Source organism: Penaeus vannamei, chromosome 34 (genome assembly GCF_042767895.1).
Source record: "Penaeus vannamei isolate JL-2024 chromosome 34, ASM4276789v1, whole genome shotgun sequence".
NCBI lineage: Eukaryota > Metazoa > Arthropoda > Malacostraca > Decapoda > Penaeidae > Penaeus > Penaeus vannamei.
Genome location: NC_091582.1, coordinates 317,405 through 334,904, shown reverse-complemented (window position 1 = coordinate 334,904; position 17,500 = coordinate 317,405). Strand labels below are relative to the sequence as shown.

The window sequence follows — 17,500 nt, the reverse complement described above, 5'->3', positions numbered from 1 at the left end:
GAGAGAGAGGGGGGAGAGGGAGAGGAGGGAGAGGGAGAGGGAGAGGGAGAGGGAGAGGGAGAGGGAGAGGGAGAGGGAAGGGGAAACGGAAGGTGGAATGGGAGAGGGAGAGGGGAGAGGGGAAGGGGGAATGGGAGGGGGGAGAAAGAGGGGGTGGGGTTAGGGAGTCTGAAGACAGGGTAACCGTGAGTCACTTACCCATGTGTGTGAAATGACACGATCCCCGTGTGTACCGTTACTGTTACCGATGACTCAACAATGTGCCAAGGCTAATCTGAGCTCTACATTCAAACAATGACTATTCCTTTTGACATGTATCTGGGGTAGCAAAGTAACTTTACTGTATTGTTGGGGTGAATGGACTACGAGTCATCTGCAGTCATCCTACAGTTTCTACACAATTTTGGACAGCCTTTAACTGAACTGAATGAAAGTACTTTTACCATCCTTGTGAGAAAAGTTACCGGACTTGCCACTACGAATGAGAGATGCAAGTTTCATGAAGGATGTAGGAAGTTGGCCTCAACATCCACCATGCATCAGATGATTATGTAACAACACCAATAAATAGCATGCTGTATTAGATGTGATGTGTTGACAGGTAAAGGAAAGGGACAGAAGTTTGTTCTTTTGTGATGATCCAAAAGGTTTCTGATCGCATGTGCCATCTATTTGCCTCTTCAGGATGCACTGAGCCGTCATGTTGAGAAATGGCAGTGCCACAAACGGTAATGAGAGACCATTTGCGTTACCATATTTGAGGTTGGTATGAAAGGAGGAATGAGATGGTAGGTGGCAGGAGGGGAAAAGTTTAATAAAGAGAGGAGCAAGGGCAATACACAAAGTTAATCCTCCACTGGTATCTCTACTGGTATGGCTATGAAGCTTATCAGGTTATGGAATAATACTGAATATCTAATTCAACTGTAAGGATGAATGATGTCCATCAGCATCTTAATCACCTGTTATAATCAATAACTTTCAATAATAATACCAATAATGATAATGGTTAAAGTATTAACAAAAACACCAAGAGCTAAATGATATATGTACATTCTTAGGCCATAATGTGTGAATTTCACTGTATATCAATAATACCCTTATTTCTTCATAACATCTAAGGCTAACTGCACAACACATTTTATCATAGAAATGTCAAAATAAAAGCACTGTTCACCATAATTTTGGTTTATGCGTTTTGATCGGACAAAATGAACTGAAACTGATCTTGACCTTTCTTTCCTACTTGACAAATTTTGTTAAGTGATTATTTTAATCACTGCTACATGACGGGAAATTCCTCAACTGACAATTTTTATGTGATCATTCTGGCCATTTGGAACTAAAATTTGTACTAACATAGGTAGGATTAAATGGTTTTGATCTTGGAGTAAGTTAGTGAAGAGTTTGGATTTGTTTATTTATGGACTAGGACTAAAGTAATTCAAAGTTCAGATTCTAGTCCTAGAGTTATTCAAAGATGAAATTGTTTCTTTCTTAAACATGGGAAGAAATTATTTAAAATTTGAATTACATTAGCTAAAGATACAGGATTTGTTGGCGACTCAAAATTCAACTTCTGTAACTTAGACCTAAAATACTTAAATGTTAGGATTACAGGCTATTGTTGCTTACTAAATTGTGATTGAAAGTTGGGTTCTGAACTTGACAATGTGAAGGTTAGGCTGTGACTCAGACACAGAATCATTATATCGGTTGTTAGGATTAAGCGATTCAATGTGATTGAAGTTTACTATCAAGTAATTCAAAGTTGTGCTATAAACACATGCACATACATAAACATATAACCTGTATCTACACACAAAAATAATCCTATACACATACAAACATAAAAACAAATAAGTAAACCTACATCTACCCCATTATTTACTCAGATACAGATACACATCTACCCCATTATTTACTCAGATACAGATACAGAGATAATGAGAAAGTTGATAAGACCCAAGGACTGTCTTCCATGCATCTTCCCTCCTTCATACATCACAACTCAACTTCAGAAAAGAGAAATAAGTGAATTCATTCTTTTACCTTAACTCTTGATTACAGAAGATAACATAAATCAATCCCTTTCTAACTCAGAAGCAGTGGCATTCACTTTGATTCCTGCATATGTCTAAATTACAAAAATTGTCTTTACGTGACAACAGGTTTATGTCATTAGGTAGGCAATTCAGATCAAAATACAAATCCAAAACATTTTCTCATACTGTATAGTTCCCCCCTCCCCCCCATAAAGAAATCCTGGATTCACCCCCCCCCTCCATGAATGTATGCATACCACTGGTTATCCATCATTTATGGGGAGATGGTTATGAGCAAGTAGTTAAGGTAAAAAGAAGAAATAATGAAGAACAGAATTATCTAAATCATGTTAAAAACATTGCTGCCTCGTCAGTCCCCAATCATGATGTAACTAATCTTGAAGATTCAGATTTATAAACTGATGCTGGAATTTTCCTGAATTTTTTATTTCTTGTAATTTTTCTTGTATTACAGCAATCATGATACAGCTGTCAGTACTAAAATTGCATGCGATCCTCGTTTCTGCAGAATCCGTCATCGCTATTGCATGAAATACCAGTCCACATAAATACCTATGAAATATGTAATTTTACTTCGCTCAGCAAATATCTCTTCATATACGAGGCTCTACGGTTTAACTGCGACACGACTACAAACCTACTATTCTATTTCAGCGCTTAATTCCTTATGGCAAGACCACAACAGACACGAAAACAAGAAATTCTGGCGTTGTCCATTTGACATCTTTATCCCCCAACCACTAATAAAGCCAGAAAATGACAGAATCACTACTCGCTACGCATGCAGGGAACTAAAAATTTCTTTCAGGGTTTCGGAAAACGAATGAACACCTCGACTGCACTCACCGCGGGCCGTTAATCATGCGGCACTAGCATGTTTGACAGAGTAAGGTGGTGTAAGATTGGGAAAGAAGAAACAGTGATGACAACAGACGACATGAGTGACGTCACGCCCCAACAATGAACTTACGAGGAATTTTGGCATAAATGTTTATTATTTTACTCTTTCCCGTTTCAAACTTTCTGTGACTTATTTTGATGAATACTTATATCTTTTTTATGTAAATATTTGGAAAATATCTTTAATGGCAGAGTATAGGCTATAGAATAGCAAAGCTACGCTCATTCGGAGTTTCGATGTAAAACTGATTTCTTTTTCGTGTGTCTTCAAGTCCTGCGACTCATGTATATACAGATATTTACCTGGTTCTGACTTATGGAAAAATGCTGGTGGTATAGTAAAATACCAGAGGGATAATTATGCCAAGAAAATTGGAAATTCAGCAAAACAATGCATTTATCCAGAATTTTGGCATAATTATCCTCAATCATACCAATAAGCTATCCCTGTCACGATGAATGAATAACATCCCTATATAAATTTCCAGCATAATTATGTAAAAGAGAACTAATCAAATAAAACATATCCGAGAAAATTTGTACCACAATCATTCGCGAATTCAACCCGATTTGTTTACCAAGACCTGAAAGACTCGGAAGGACCCGCTGGAAATCGCTTCTTTTTCACGGGTAGATATGCAAATTCGTACTTTTTACGGTATTGCACCATCGAAATTAAGTGATGAGGACTCGAGGGGTGTCCCGTGGCCACGTAATAAGAGTGTCACGGCGGAAAAAGAGGTATAAGTGAATCAGCTGATCTGAGGTTGTGTCGACCATCGCTTATGAAAGATTTGGCGGGAAGGAAATAACTGAATTAACGAACGTTTTCATTATTGTGCCTTTATTTTCGTGTGATTTTCTCTTGTGATTAAATATTGTTTGGGTTTGGTAATTGTAGGTTATTTCTTTGTTGGAGGAATGAGGTTTATTTTTGTTGGTAATGCTATATAATGGTTGATGAAGGCGGAAATGTCGAGTATTTTTTCGTTTCGTTGGGGTTTTATTTTTATCTTGAAATTCTGTTTTTTGTTTGTTTGTTTTTGCCACGTGTGTTACAGTGTCCGCAAAGAACTACCGAAATTAACTATGAATTTGATATACTTGGGTTGTACTTCAGGATTTAATTGATATACGTCTAGTAATTGTTTTGATTTTGCCTCATTATGTAACTAAGATTTTGTACCCCCAGAACTATAAATTTCTAACTAATATTGATTCATAATTAGGTACTTTTGCAGAATAGGGTGTCAGAATTTTTTTCTGTTATACTTGACAACCATCACCCACATTGTAAACAGTAGATTCAATAGATTGATCAATATTGACACTTTATTTATGACATATCAGGTCAACTTGTACCCAGGTTGACTTGTACCCTAGTCAACTCGTTACCTCCGCCTGGTAGACTGTGCATGCTCGTACTCAATATTTGTTTGTTATTAAATGAAGGAAAAATTATGTAAAGTACATAAGAAATTCTTATTAGAATAACTATCAATTCATTCAAGGTAAATGATATGATCACCTCTCATGAAAAATAAAGTTCAAATTCACCAAAGGACTGGTACATGCCTATAGGTACAGATATCTATGAAAATCAGGTGAAAATTACGAGTTGACCTTGCTGAGGTTACAAGTTGACCTGGGTACGAGTTGACTAGTAACCATCTTTGATATAGGCCTGTCAATCAGAGATCATTGATACGCAGATAATATTAATGTCATACAAGACGAAAGGTTATTGGATGTGTAACATTTTTAGTCACTCAATGTGTCTGTTTTGTCTTGCTCAAGCTAGATGTTGAATAGTAAATTTCACTTGCAGTGGTGCAGTTGCAAATGAAATATTGTCTCATTGAGTCCTCTCTGATAATACATCAGCAAGTTTGGAACTGTTTCAAGCTTTATCTTTCTATGTGGAAGAGGATTGTTATCCTTTGCTTGTTTGCTGATGATATAGTGCATGACACTACAGATGTGAGCATAATATTGAATAATTCCTTATGTATGTAAATGGCAATGAAAATGTTTTAAACATCATAGGATTTCCCAATCTTTTAATTTTGTGTACTGTGTAACTTGTGGGTCTTAGTTATAGGTGAAAAATTTGTCCAAGTAGAATCATGTCATGTGTTACTTTGGCCTCCACACAAATGTCCTCCACCAGTATTCTGGTGTTATAGAGCTTGGGCTGGTACCTTATTGCAAGGGTGCGTGTATGTTCTGTCTTACTGGAATAAACTTTGTAGAGGTTTGTTGACTTGTAGTGATGTATTTTGAGTCACTATGGTTACCTCTTTTTAACCCATTCGCAACTAGTACAATTTTGTAAGAAGTTTGGCAAGAATATTGTGCCCATTGCTCTGTGCCTGGGTTATTGTCTTATTCACAGTAGGACCACCTGCCACCATCCTGTCTGCTGGGAAATGGTTTCGTAACATGATGAGATATCACTTGGTGACATTGAGTTTTCACCATATGATGGGACAAGACCCAGCATTGATTGGATTAATATTTGAGTGCCAATATCATTCACTTGTGTCTATTAGGTCATACACTATTGCAGGGGTGTCAAACACTCAGCATTCGTCCCACAGATATTTGTTTCAGTCTTGTAATCTGCTATTGTGCATGATTAATTAAGCAAGTTGTTCATTTGTTAGGGTTATCCCTTACACTCTTAGTTTTTCCTATATTCTTTTTTATAATGAATGAAATATCCCAATGAATGGTCTGTGGGCTATTTGTCTCTCCTGGGATAGTCATAAAGCTTGTGAAATTTTGATTGCCATGAAAGAAAACAATTTCAGATACAATTTTTTTTTAACCATTAATATTACTATTTAAAATCTGATAAGTAAAATAAACTTTACCTACAAATACATAATACCAGTTTTAGTAATGTGATCCTGAGAAGCCCATAAGATGGTAGCTTTTGAGTCTGAGTTTGACACCCTAATGACTGTCATCACTATTCCTTTATACAAAATTATTGTCTATTTGTATGTATTTTCATAGTCCTATCCAGAAGAGTCATCCACAATGCTATCCATTTTCCTGTTTTCTTGTTCTGTTTGCCTAACCATGAAGAAGATTTGAATTCAAGACTATTTAGCAGCATTACAAGTATGCCCTCTTTAAGTTTTATAATAACTATTAGAAAAGTACCTCTTCAAACAATACTGTAATCTCTCTGCTTTGATGGATAGCAAAACCAGCTAACCTCCACCTCATATATTCTTGGAAGATAGTGGTGAACTAGTTCCTTTGATCATGAATTGCCAGAAAGATCTACAACCTCCATCCTCCCCCAAAATGTGTGACGGAGGCTGGTTAACTGTGGCTAGAGTTTGAAATGTACAACAGACATTCACCATGTGTATTGTGGGAAAATAGAGGTTGAGTTGTACTTTATTTGATGATGAATTGCCAGAGAGATCTCCTAGCTGCATGTAGAAAAGTCAAATGTTTAGAAGACATTCACATGGCTATTATTGGGATTGGTACTGCTTTCACACTAATCATTGTTTTTTCAGGTGATATAGTAGTAAATGTTAAGACATACCTAATGGTAAACAAACACACAGAACCACATATTGAGATTATTGTATCAAGTTTACTTATTTTTGTTTTTATATCTTTACTTTATCTATAGTTTGGAATTGTGGTTAACAATTGATATCAAAATTATTAATGCTACTAACAACACTAACAACAATATGGAATTTGAAAAGATGTTTCTGAAAATCAAGGAAAAGGGTAAACAGGGCAGATATAGAGGTAGTAATAGTTATTGATTCCTTGGTGCCTAAGCACTTGTGAGACCATTTGTGTGTAAATATAATGAATAAATTCAACTTTCTGTGGGCATGGCACATAGGTATATGGAGCTAATAGGGTTTCTCTATTTTTCTGTCTTTTTGTATCAATTTTACGTGTAGATACAATTTTTACACATTAGTAGCTTGTTGCTAGACTTATAAAGGTAGTCAGTGAGGCGTAAATCAGAATTTTTTTTTTAGTAATAATCAAAATATGAAGCTCTTTTGTTGGAGAATGCTATAGGGAGCAGGAAGATATATGTGCTGGCAAAATCCTAGGGCAGCATGTATATTTTGGATTGGACAAGAGGCCGATTTTAGCAAAAGTTTCATTTCATCATACGTTGGAACTGGAGTTCTTAGGCTAACCTTGAGTCCATGGACCCCAAGAGGATCCGTGGATAGGTTTCAGTAGTTTTGTGATGATCACATGAAAATAACATTAGTCTTTGCATATCAAATACTATCAAAAGACAGGATTATTTACTTTCAAGCTTAATGATACTTTAGATATCTCATTGCATGCAAAGTTGTGTTCATGTTAATATTTCTGGGGAAGGGGGTCCATAGCTTTCATCAGAGTCTTAAGGACTCTAAAAAGAGAAAGGAAAGTTGGTAATGCAAAGTTTCAGAGGAGTGATGACAGTTCAGAAAAGACTGCTATAGAGCGAGGTTTTCCATGCGATTAGATCAAGATATGACTTGATAATTATTACTAGATAATCATTCAAAATGGAGCGATAGCCCAGATGGAACACAGTTTTGAAAGTTGAAATGATTCCTTGTATGATGATAATTTGCTTGATTTTTTTTTTTTTTTTTTTTTTTTTTTTTGTCCTACCACTAAAAATGTATTTGCAGACTTGAATACATAGAGATGCCCTTCCCTATATTTTTTCTTCTCTCTCTCTCTCTCTTTTATTGGGGGTGGAGGGCTAGAAGCTTTCAGACAGGGAATATAGTATATAAGCATGGTATTAGAATGTTATATACTATCAAATGACAGGAAGTATAACATTTCCAATACTATCAGATGACAGGAAGTATAACATTGCCAATATTGCTAAACTATCAGGTGACAGAAAGTATTATAACACTTCCCAAATTGCCATTTCTAGGCATGGTGATAAAAACCAACCATGGAGGAGCGACTCAACCAAATGAGTGCTGTGCTCCAGGCCATGCAGAAAACTTTGGAGTGTAATATATGGTGAGTACCTTCAGCAATCACTTTGGTTAGTTAGAAGAATTGTAATAGCACTTTGGTTTTTTCATACTCTCAGTTTTCAGCTTTTCATATTTGCATTGTTTTATAAAAATAACATCAGGCTGCAGATGAGATGTTATTGAAATTAGCACAGAGTTGCAGTACTTTAAGTGGTTGAAGCTTTGGTTGAAGAAATGTATAGACTAGTTTGTGTATGTTTTTGGATTGTTTTACATATTTAAAATTTTTATTTTATCTTCATTTTATATGTATGCATATATTTTCAGATGTAAGAGAAAAGTTTCAGAATACCAACTTCACCTTAGAATTAGCTCATTTGCTCAAAGAGAAGAAAACCTCTATTCAGCATATCCACAGCACACACATCCTATTGATAATTTTCTCATCCTTTCCAGCCTTGATTTGATGAACAAGCCGCTGACAACAAAATGTGGACACTCCTTCTGTTCAGAGTGTATTCATCAAGTGGTAAAAGGCCCACGGAGCTCGGCACAATGTCCTTTGTGTATGACTAACATCACTCGTCGTTCTCTTGGTCACAATAATAAAATTACTAATTTAGTGATTGCTGTGAGGAAGATAATTGCAAGCATTAAGAAGGATTGCTGCTTTGAAGGTGTGTATGTAAGGCCTTGTAAAGTTCCTCTCCTCTCCTCTCCTTTCCTTTTCTCCCTTCTATTTTTTTTTTTTTTTTTTTTTTTTTTTTTTTTTCCCCAAGGAATTGACCCTAGTTGAATTTTTATTCTTGGGGTTTGTGGAGATTTTTTATAGTGTATTTTATGTGCTGTGTATGCGAATTTGATCGTTTTACCAGTCTATTATTAGACTGCTGATTTTAGTTTACTGTGGTAAACATATGCTTAATGCTTAGTTATTACATGTATGTGTGTGTTTGTTTTTGTGTTTTGATTGATTATTTTTCTTGAAATGTGAAAAAGATACTAATATTAATTGCATACCCTTTTCATATACTTATACACATGCACTGTATTATAGAAGAGCTCTTCTTTCACAGTAACGCCCTCAAAATATAGACCAAGACCTCGTCCTGTTATCAGTCCTGAAGATGATGATTCTGAAAATGAAGAGAATGACGAGCCGAGAAGAGGAACCCGCAAGAGGGGTGTCACTAGCCACTACAACCCTGAGGTGCATGTGCCAAAGCCCAGGGCCAAGTCAGCAAAGCAGAGAATTCTGGCCACAGATAATGGCCAAGGTGGGTTTTACCTTCTTTTTCTGGTTCTTTTTCTTCTTATTATTATTTCTCCTTCTTGTTTCCCCCCTTTCTTTTCTTCTCTTTTTTTTTCCTTTTTTGTTTCATTGTTTTCATATATTTCTAAACCTCTTTTCCCATTATTTTTTTCATTTCTCTCATTTTTCCCTTACCTCATTCTTATCCTTACCTTTCTTGTCTAAGTTCACTCTTTTTGTCCGTTTTTTAAATTATTGCTTAGAATTTAGGATGTATGCTACTAGAAGGGCATTTGGTGTGAAATCCTAAACAAGTGGGTCTTCTTCACTTAGAATATGTTATATATTTTAAGAGCGTGAATATCAAGTTTAGATTTCAAAGATCTAAGGAGTGTTTTTCTTTTTTTAAGGGAGTAAGGGAGGGTGGGGAGTAAGTAATTAAAAGATAAGTATATTAGCAGAAGATACTGGCACGAGGTTGTTAAGAAAATCATGTTGAGGAGTGTTTATGCTAATTGCTTTCAGTTTGTTGGAAGGAATACTTTCATAGTTATTTAATTTTAATTTTTCCTTTTTCCTTTTGTAGAATATACTGTATGAAGAAGATAATGATTATAAAATGATTTTGCATCTCCTTTGTGAGACATCAAAGTTTCCTTACCAAAGTGCTATATTTCAAATGATCTTACTGTATCATGTATTTCTAAAAGTGTGTATTACCAAGATGCTGTATTTCAAATTATCTATATTACTGTATCATATATTTCTATAAATTTGCATAACAGGTCATACTAGATAGTGATAGTTATATACTGTATGTGGACAACTGACTTTGCTTACCTCCTCTTCCCCTTTTTCCTCCTCCTCCTCCTCCTCCATTTCCTTGGGGCTGTCAACATTTAATGCAGCCCAAAGGCACTGAATAAAAATTTGATTGGTAATGCGTTTTCTTTTCTCTAATCTCTAATTCTCTAAATGTCTCTTTTCAGAGCTGAGTCTTCACACTGATGTGAGGTCAGACAGGTTTCTTAAGAGTGAAGAGGGTGGCACAGATCAAAACCGTGCTGTAGTGGATGTCATCTCCCAGGAGCACTCCTACTCGTCCCCTACCAAGCAGGAGCCAGTGGTGAGAACTAGTCTCATCCCAACCATAAGCCGAGGGAGAGGTGGTAGAGGGGGAGTGTCGCTGAGAGGAAAGAGTAAAATGACATCCACAAGTCTCAAGGGAAAGGCTGATGCTCACATGTCAGGGAAGCCTTTTGGGAATGGCATGAAAACTGGGCCTTCCACATACAGCACTAAGAAAGCTGAACAGCAATTGGAGAAGAATCTGTTATCTGTTAGCCAACAAGACAATGGCTGCATATTCCCTGGTGAGGCAATGGTGTCTGTACAAGAAGATACTGACCATTTAAGTAAAAAATTGGGTAGGGTAGAACCAGCTGACAAAGTAGCAAATTGGTTAACCACCAGTAGCGAAGTGGGATTCCGCATTGGGGTGACACAGTCGACAGACACTCTCTCCACAGAATCTGAGGACAATCAGTTATATCAGAAAGCTAAGGATAAAGGCCCCTCTAATTCCAAGCTTATTGAACCTAAGGTGAATGTAATGAAAAAGGGTAATAAAAAATTTATTTATCCTAATGAAGGCACAGAACTTTCAGAAAGCAAGAGTGCAACAACTACCTCATCTTCTCAGTCTGTGAAGAAATTTTTTAAGTTAAAGGTAAATGAGGTAGTTTCTTCAACATTAACAGAGAGCCACCTACCTATAGTGAAACATGATGCAAAACATGATCAGTCAATGCTCCCACAGGCAAGTTCAGATGATCCATATAGTTTTATTCCCAGCCAGAAAACGCCCAAACAGTTGAAGACTGTTGAAAAGCGAGGGCAGGAAGTCAAGTCAAGAGCAAGGGGGATGCTCAAAATGAGTCGTGGTAGAGTAAGAGGGAGAGGGAGAGGGAGAGGTCTGATCCAAGCAGAATCAAGTTCAACAGAGCCTGCTGGAATTTTTGATGAGTCCTGTGTAAGTACTGTTGATACAACTATGCTTAAACAGAGCACTCCCCTGGCCAAAGTGAATAAAATGAAACAAGATATTGATATCAGTGTGATTAGACCCCCAGATACTGTCATTAATTTTGCTGACAATGAGCCACTGCCATCCGTTATTGTACAGACTCATGCAGACATTGAGGATGACTATGGAATTCCAGACAGCTGTCCCGTCAACACAAAGGATGAGTTTGATGTCCTTGTGTCAGAGGCAAAAGATGTCTGCAAAACTACCCCTCAAGGTACTCAGCAAATTGATGGACCAGAAATAGATGCTGAAGCAGATCTCCTTTTTGTGACTCCTGCTCAGGGGCCAGACCAACCCCTTGACATCATTACAGGGAAGCCTAAATCTGCCGAGGATCCAAGCCAACAGGCCAACACTGAGGCTGGATGTAGAACCAAAAAGAAGCGGGCAAGTGACGACAGTGACAGTGGGAATGAGCGCAGTAAGAGAGCCAGAGTAAAGAAGTCCAGCAGCAGTAGTGGGTCAGATGCAGAAAGCACACAGAGTTCAAAGAAAAGCAAAACAAAAGCAGAAAAGGCCAAAGAAGAGGTTGAAGCTTTGTGTTCGATGTTTGAAGAGATTGAGGATCACACTCTAAGCACAGTATCATTGGTAGAAGCAGAGAAAGACAACAAAAAGCAAGAGAAGGAAAAAGAGGAGAGTATGAGGTCAAATATATCAGTATTTGATAAAACACTGGAAAACACCAAGCTAAATAGATCCATAGCCAGCACAGAGGGTGGTAAGAGTGCCATGCCGCCTCCCAAAGCTCCAGTAAGAAACAAGAAAGTCAAGTTCCACGATAGTTTAGAAGAGAATAGTGCTCCAAGTACTTCCAAAGACAGTTTGTCAAGTGTAGCAACTAGGTCAGCAGGGAAAAAAACAATCCCTAGAATTTCCCACAATGCCCGTTATGCATCAGAAATGAAGTTAGTAGAACCCAGTAAGAATTTAGCTGTGTCTGTAAGTGTGAAAGACACAAAGTCACCTGGATGGTCACATGTAGCTGGTGCCAGGAAAGATTTAAAAACACGCCACACTAGCCTAAATATTACTGGAGGAGAGCAACGTAATATAAATGATTCAAGAACGGAAGGAGGAACATCTGTACTTTCTAGCAAGATAGCTCCCTCTTCTGAAGAATCAGAAGTCTCAATAGATGACCAAACCCAAGACTATGATGTGGAGCACCTTTGCTCTTCTCAAAGTAAGAAGGAGAGAGTCAAAAAACTCAAAGAAATTGTATCTCAGTTAAATAAACCTGAGGAGGAGAGTGAGACAGTTGCAACACATGGAAATAATGTTAATAGCAAAGAAACAAAACCTGCCATCAAGGAAAGTGATAGTGAGAAAAATAAACTTGGTGTCCAAGAATTGAACAAGGGAAGTAAGTCTGCAGTGAAGGAAATTAGTGGTGGAGAAATAAAAAACTTTAGCACTGAGGTCAGTAGCAAAAACACTAAATCTGCTGACAAAGAAAAAGAAGTAAGGAGTAAACTGATTAAATCTGGAACTAAAGATGCTTCTGACAAAGAGTCAAAATCTTTTGGAAAGAAAGAGGATACATATGAGAATGAATCAACTGTAAAGCAAATAAAGAGTAAAGAAAATAGATGTGACACAAAATTAGTTCTACCTCCAACAGCCTGTACTACAAGCATTGAAAGCAAAGCAGCACAGAAACAAGGCATAGATGAAAAGCCAAAGGAAAATAGCTGTCATTCATCAGCACTCCTCAATCCAGCAGAAACTGAGCCTTTTGATTGCACTGAAGAACCTACAAGGAAGTCCTCAGTGAGTAGCAGTTCCTCAGACTCAACTTCAAATCAGGTAAAGGGAAGATTAAAGAGGCCAACCCGAGCTGAACAAAGAAATATCACCTCAAGGCTTTCCAGGACTTCTGCCAGACAGCTAAACTCAAGCTCATCCAAGTTGTCTAGAAAGACCTTTTCTCTGAGTGTAAACACCCAAGATCTATCCACTTTACATAGCGACTATGAGATTCTCAGCTCGCTTGAAGATACTGAAAAACCTAACTGTGTGCCGGATCCATCAGGACAAAAGTTAGTGACTTCGAGCAACAAGGTGCCAGAAGCTCTCAAACCAAAGAAAAGTGCTTCCACCTCATCAGAAACTTCTTCAGTTATAAGTAAACCTCGGCCACCCCATCATGCTATGAGTTCAAGCACAGCATCAGATCTGTTAGACAATGAAAAAGATAAAAAAGACATTTCACCACCCGCCACCTCTTTGCCAACAGAAGCAACTTACAGCAATCAACTGGTGTCTGAGGATTCAAAAGTTATACCTTTCAGATCTGTTGGGCCACTCTGTTCCAAAAGGTATGTACACTAGATGAAATTTGAAATGAGATGACTTTTGAAAATGTTTTTTATATCCAGATTTCATTTTACTTTCTTGAACTTTTTTGCTGTCCCGCACATTCCTTCTGTATTGTCACCATGCATTTGTTTCATAATGGATAAAAAAGGATATTAGAATATCTGCAGGAATGGTTAAGATGTATTTGACTTTACACAAGCAACTCTGGCATCCTTATTACAAATTCATGAAGATTCCTTCTTGCATTCCAGATGTGATGAAGCAGGGAAAGGAGAAGCTGTTGCATTGGTGGGCAGCACAAATCGTGATCTGTGTCTCCATGCTATCCCATGTGAAGTGTACCAGGTGCTCATGAAATATATGACTCTTTTGGTAACACAACAGGATAATCACAGGTAATGTGGAAAATGTTCTTTAGATAATTATCACTACAAGAATGTGGTCCCAGTCCATTCATTGGTTGTGATTGATACAGAGAGTGCACATACACATTCAGTGTTTCTAATGGTCTTCTTTACTTATTTTATTTTACATGTTAGCCTTATGAGAGCTTAGTCACCAAGGAGTTTGTTGGACCTAAGTGTCCTCAGCTTATTATTTTTTTTTTCTTATATAACTGAACTTATTAATATTATTCAACTATAATAATGATGATAATAGAAACAATCATAATTGTAATAATTACAACAAGAATGAATGTAGTTATAAGGATAGTAACATTAATAATGATGATGATGATGATGATGGTGATCATTATAATGATAATCATAATAGTATTAAGGATAATTATAATGAATTAGTAAGTGAAAATGATGATGATAGAAATAAAACTTTGCCAAAAATATGAAGGTCCAATAGACCCAACAACTGAATTCTTGGTGACTATGCTAAGTCCTTGTGGAGCCATCTCTGCATAGAATGGTCGATATACTTATCAACTTAGTAATGTACTTATTAAGAACTTTTATCTTTACCTAAAATATTATACAAATGCCTTGAAATATTCTCGGTTTTATTTGCATTTGTTTTTGTAGACTTCATTTTTCCACAACCTCTGTGTTATTGCCACAAGTTTTACCTGTCCTCAGTATGGATATTAGCTGGAAAAGTTCATACCTTGACAAGTAAATTACATACACTTTCTCATTATGTAATTTTTTTCAGTGTCTGCTGTGGCAGTTCAAACCTGCCCAAATTACTGAATTCTAAGGAGGTACAAACCAGTCCTATGTCTGAAGCCACTGAGGAGAAAATGCATGTAGAAAAGAAATTACAGTTAAAATCCAGTGATAGCACCTCCCTCGTTAAGCCCAACTCTGAGAGTGACAGTCAGGTGATTCCTAATAGCTGTGAGACTCAGGAAATGGACATAGCAATTCCTCTGCCAGCTTCTATTGGAGTGAAGACAAAAGCTAGAAAAGATGCTGCTGCTGACACAGAAACAGTAGTAGAAGCAGAAAATGACAGAAGTAACTTGATTTGTTTAAGAGAAGAGGAAAATAAAGACACGGTCACAGTGAAGAGTGCTCTGTCATCAGAAATTTCCCTTGATAAGAACTGTTTGATGCCTCAGAAAAAGAAGTTTGATAATGCATCCTCAAGTCAGAATAGTGACTCCCAGAGTTCTCAGATGTCAACCAGCTTGTTAGCTGCTCCAGATGTCATTGAAACTAAACATGGTAGGCTCACTAGAAGCACAAATAGTTCAGGTGATGCAAATAGCCAAGCAGGGGAAGGTAGGTCAGTAGAAAAATATGACAGGGGGCAGCATGCAAGTCAGAAAGTCAAGGAAAGAGCTGGTGTAGGCAAAACGATGGTGAGCAAGAATAACTTGGTCGAGGTGGAAAAGGAAAATTTAAAGAATGATAGCACTTTACCTGTTGCCATTAGCAGGCCAAGAAGAAAGCCTCTCCAATCAGGTCAGCCAGTCATAGAAAATATCATGTCACAGTTAACCAAAGAAGAAAAGAGACAAGTAGCGGAAAAGATTGAATTGTCACAAATTCAGAACCAAAGTTCTCATAATATCCAGAAATCTCTGAGCACTCAGAACAGACCTGCCAATAGTAAACCTTTATTTATGAGTGATGAATCCAGCCATGCAAGTAGGAAACAGAAGGATGTGTTGACAGTAGGGTCTAAAAACTTGGAAGAGGAGCAGGAGGAATCAGACAGTGACAGCCCCCTGAAGGCTTCCCTAGAATCAAAAAGACAAACTTTCAAGAGGATCCGCAGACCGAGTTCTGGGTCAAGTTCTGATGATAGCGACTCAGATTCAGTCCAGCCACGAAAGAGAAAGGCTAAAACTATCTCCAGCAGTGACAGCATACAGATGTCTGGACGTTTCAAGGAGGGAAAGAGTAAGGAAAACCTGGAACAACACCAATTGGATTCAGAGGAGATGAGAGACTTGGAGAGACTGGACAAAAATGTGTGGGAATTCTTTGGCCACCCTGATGAGGATTTGCTAACCAACAAGGACGATGATGACAAGAGTTCACATGTAAGTATAGATGACCCGTCGCAGAAGAAAGACATCATTGAATTTGAAAATGATGCCCTAGTTCCATCCCTCCCATCAGATGAAGATATTCCAAGCACTGAGGATGTAATGCGTAATGTCCAGATGGACATGGATTTAGTGAAGAAGATGCGCCAGCAAGGTCAAGGAGACCCTGAAGTGATCTCCCTGATTTCTCAAGAGATACAAGAAACAGCACCTTCTACCCAGAAACCTACGTTTTCTGCTAGCACAAAGTCATTGTTTAACAAGGTTGACAAAAACCTGACAAAGGCTGAGGATCTGCTCTGTAGTGGCAACAGCCTGTTTGGTGGTATAGTCACACCAGTTGATGAACCAAAGTCCAATTCAACTAAAACCACTACTGTTGGCAACACAAGAACAAAATCTAGTAAGTTTGTTTTTATTTTTGGATTTGCATTCTATTAGTTTTGATTTATTGTTGTTTATAAACTTACAGAATGAGTTTTTATGTTTTATTGTTATCTTATGTAGTTAATTAATTGTAAATTATTTTCCCATTTAGACAAAGAAAAAGCTGAGATGGTTGATGAATCAGATCGTGATACTGAAGAAGACACAGAAAACATGAGTCATAGCAGTGCTTACTCATCCCAGAGTGAGGCCATCAGCACCCAGAAACGGGAGGAAGTTAAGGTAAGCTTCATAGGATAATTATTTAATGCTCTTAAGAATTATTGAAAATGTTTCCTAAAAGGCATTTCATTATACCTATTCTTTTAAATAAAATCCCCCTTTTATAATACTGTCTATAGCATTTTCCCTTTCATGGAATCATTATTTTTTGTTTTAATCTATATTTAAGAAACTTACAGACTATAACTTATTTTTCAAATCATCATCTTCAGGATGAGGTGGAAATGCTAAAGGCCCGAGTGCGTGAGTTAGAAGCAGTGGTTAAGAAGAAAGAAACAGAGGAATCGGGTAAGGCTTTAGGGCAGTAAGTGAGAAAATGAATAAAGTAAATCAGATATGCTATAAATATTTATGTGTTTGTTGCTTATTTAGTTATTTGTGTTTGCTCATAGTAAATTTTCCTTTGTAATTTGATGTATTATTTGTAACAGCAAAGAGAAATGAAGACCCAGAAGATGATGTTTTACCCCCAACGTGTCCAACAGAAATTAGTGATACTGAGTCTGAAGAGCTTTTCTCAAGCCTTCCGGACTTAACGGCTTGCACACAGCCGAAGTTGCCGGTCTCAGGGTATTTATTTTATTTTATTTTATTGCCTGTAGAGTTCCTTGTGCAGTCTGATATAAGTAGAAGAAATTATACATATAAGAATTTTGGAAAATGAGGTTGCTATTATTGTAGGTATTTTTATTCTTATGCTAT

General features: G+C 37.2%; 2 protein-coding genes across 3 annotated transcripts in view; one reads left to right on the top strand and one right to left on the bottom strand.

Annotated features, from left to right (window-relative positions):
* LOC113824410 (testis-expressed protein 2) overlaps window positions 1–3,041 on the bottom strand; it is a 29,541-nt gene extending 26,500 nt beyond the window's left edge. Inside the window, exon 1 of the mRNA XM_070113506.1 lies at window positions 2,913–3,041. The gene's annotated coding sequence lies outside the window, so the exon portion shown is untranslated. The remainder of the gene's footprint in view (window positions 1–2,912) is intronic.
* Window positions 3,042–3,516: 475 nt separating this feature from the next.
* The window catches only part of LOC113802497 (serine-rich adhesin for platelets), a 19,896-nt gene continuing 5,912 nt past the window's right edge, over window positions 3,517–17,500 (top strand). Inside the window, exons 1-10 of one of the 2 annotated variants that reach the window (XM_027353103.2) lie at window positions 3,517–3,596; window positions 7,909–8,000; window positions 8,414–8,634; window positions 9,034–9,234; window positions 10,199–13,619; window positions 13,872–14,015; window positions 14,785–16,532; window positions 16,668–16,798; window positions 17,011–17,086; window positions 17,230–17,368. In XM_027353103.2, the coding sequence (XP_027208904.2) occupies window positions 7,930–8,000; window positions 8,414–8,634; window positions 9,034–9,234; window positions 10,199–13,619; window positions 13,872–14,015; window positions 14,785–16,532; window positions 16,668–16,798; window positions 17,011–17,086; window positions 17,230–17,368 (6,152 nt within the window). In that variant the 5' untranslated portion in view covers window positions 3,517–3,596; window positions 7,909–7,929. The remainder of the gene's footprint in view (window positions 3,597–7,908; window positions 8,001–8,413; window positions 8,635–9,033; window positions 9,235–10,198; window positions 13,620–13,871; window positions 14,016–14,784; window positions 16,533–16,667; window positions 16,799–17,010; window positions 17,087–17,229; window positions 17,369–17,500) is intronic. The other variant, XM_070113664.1, reaches the window with a different exon arrangement.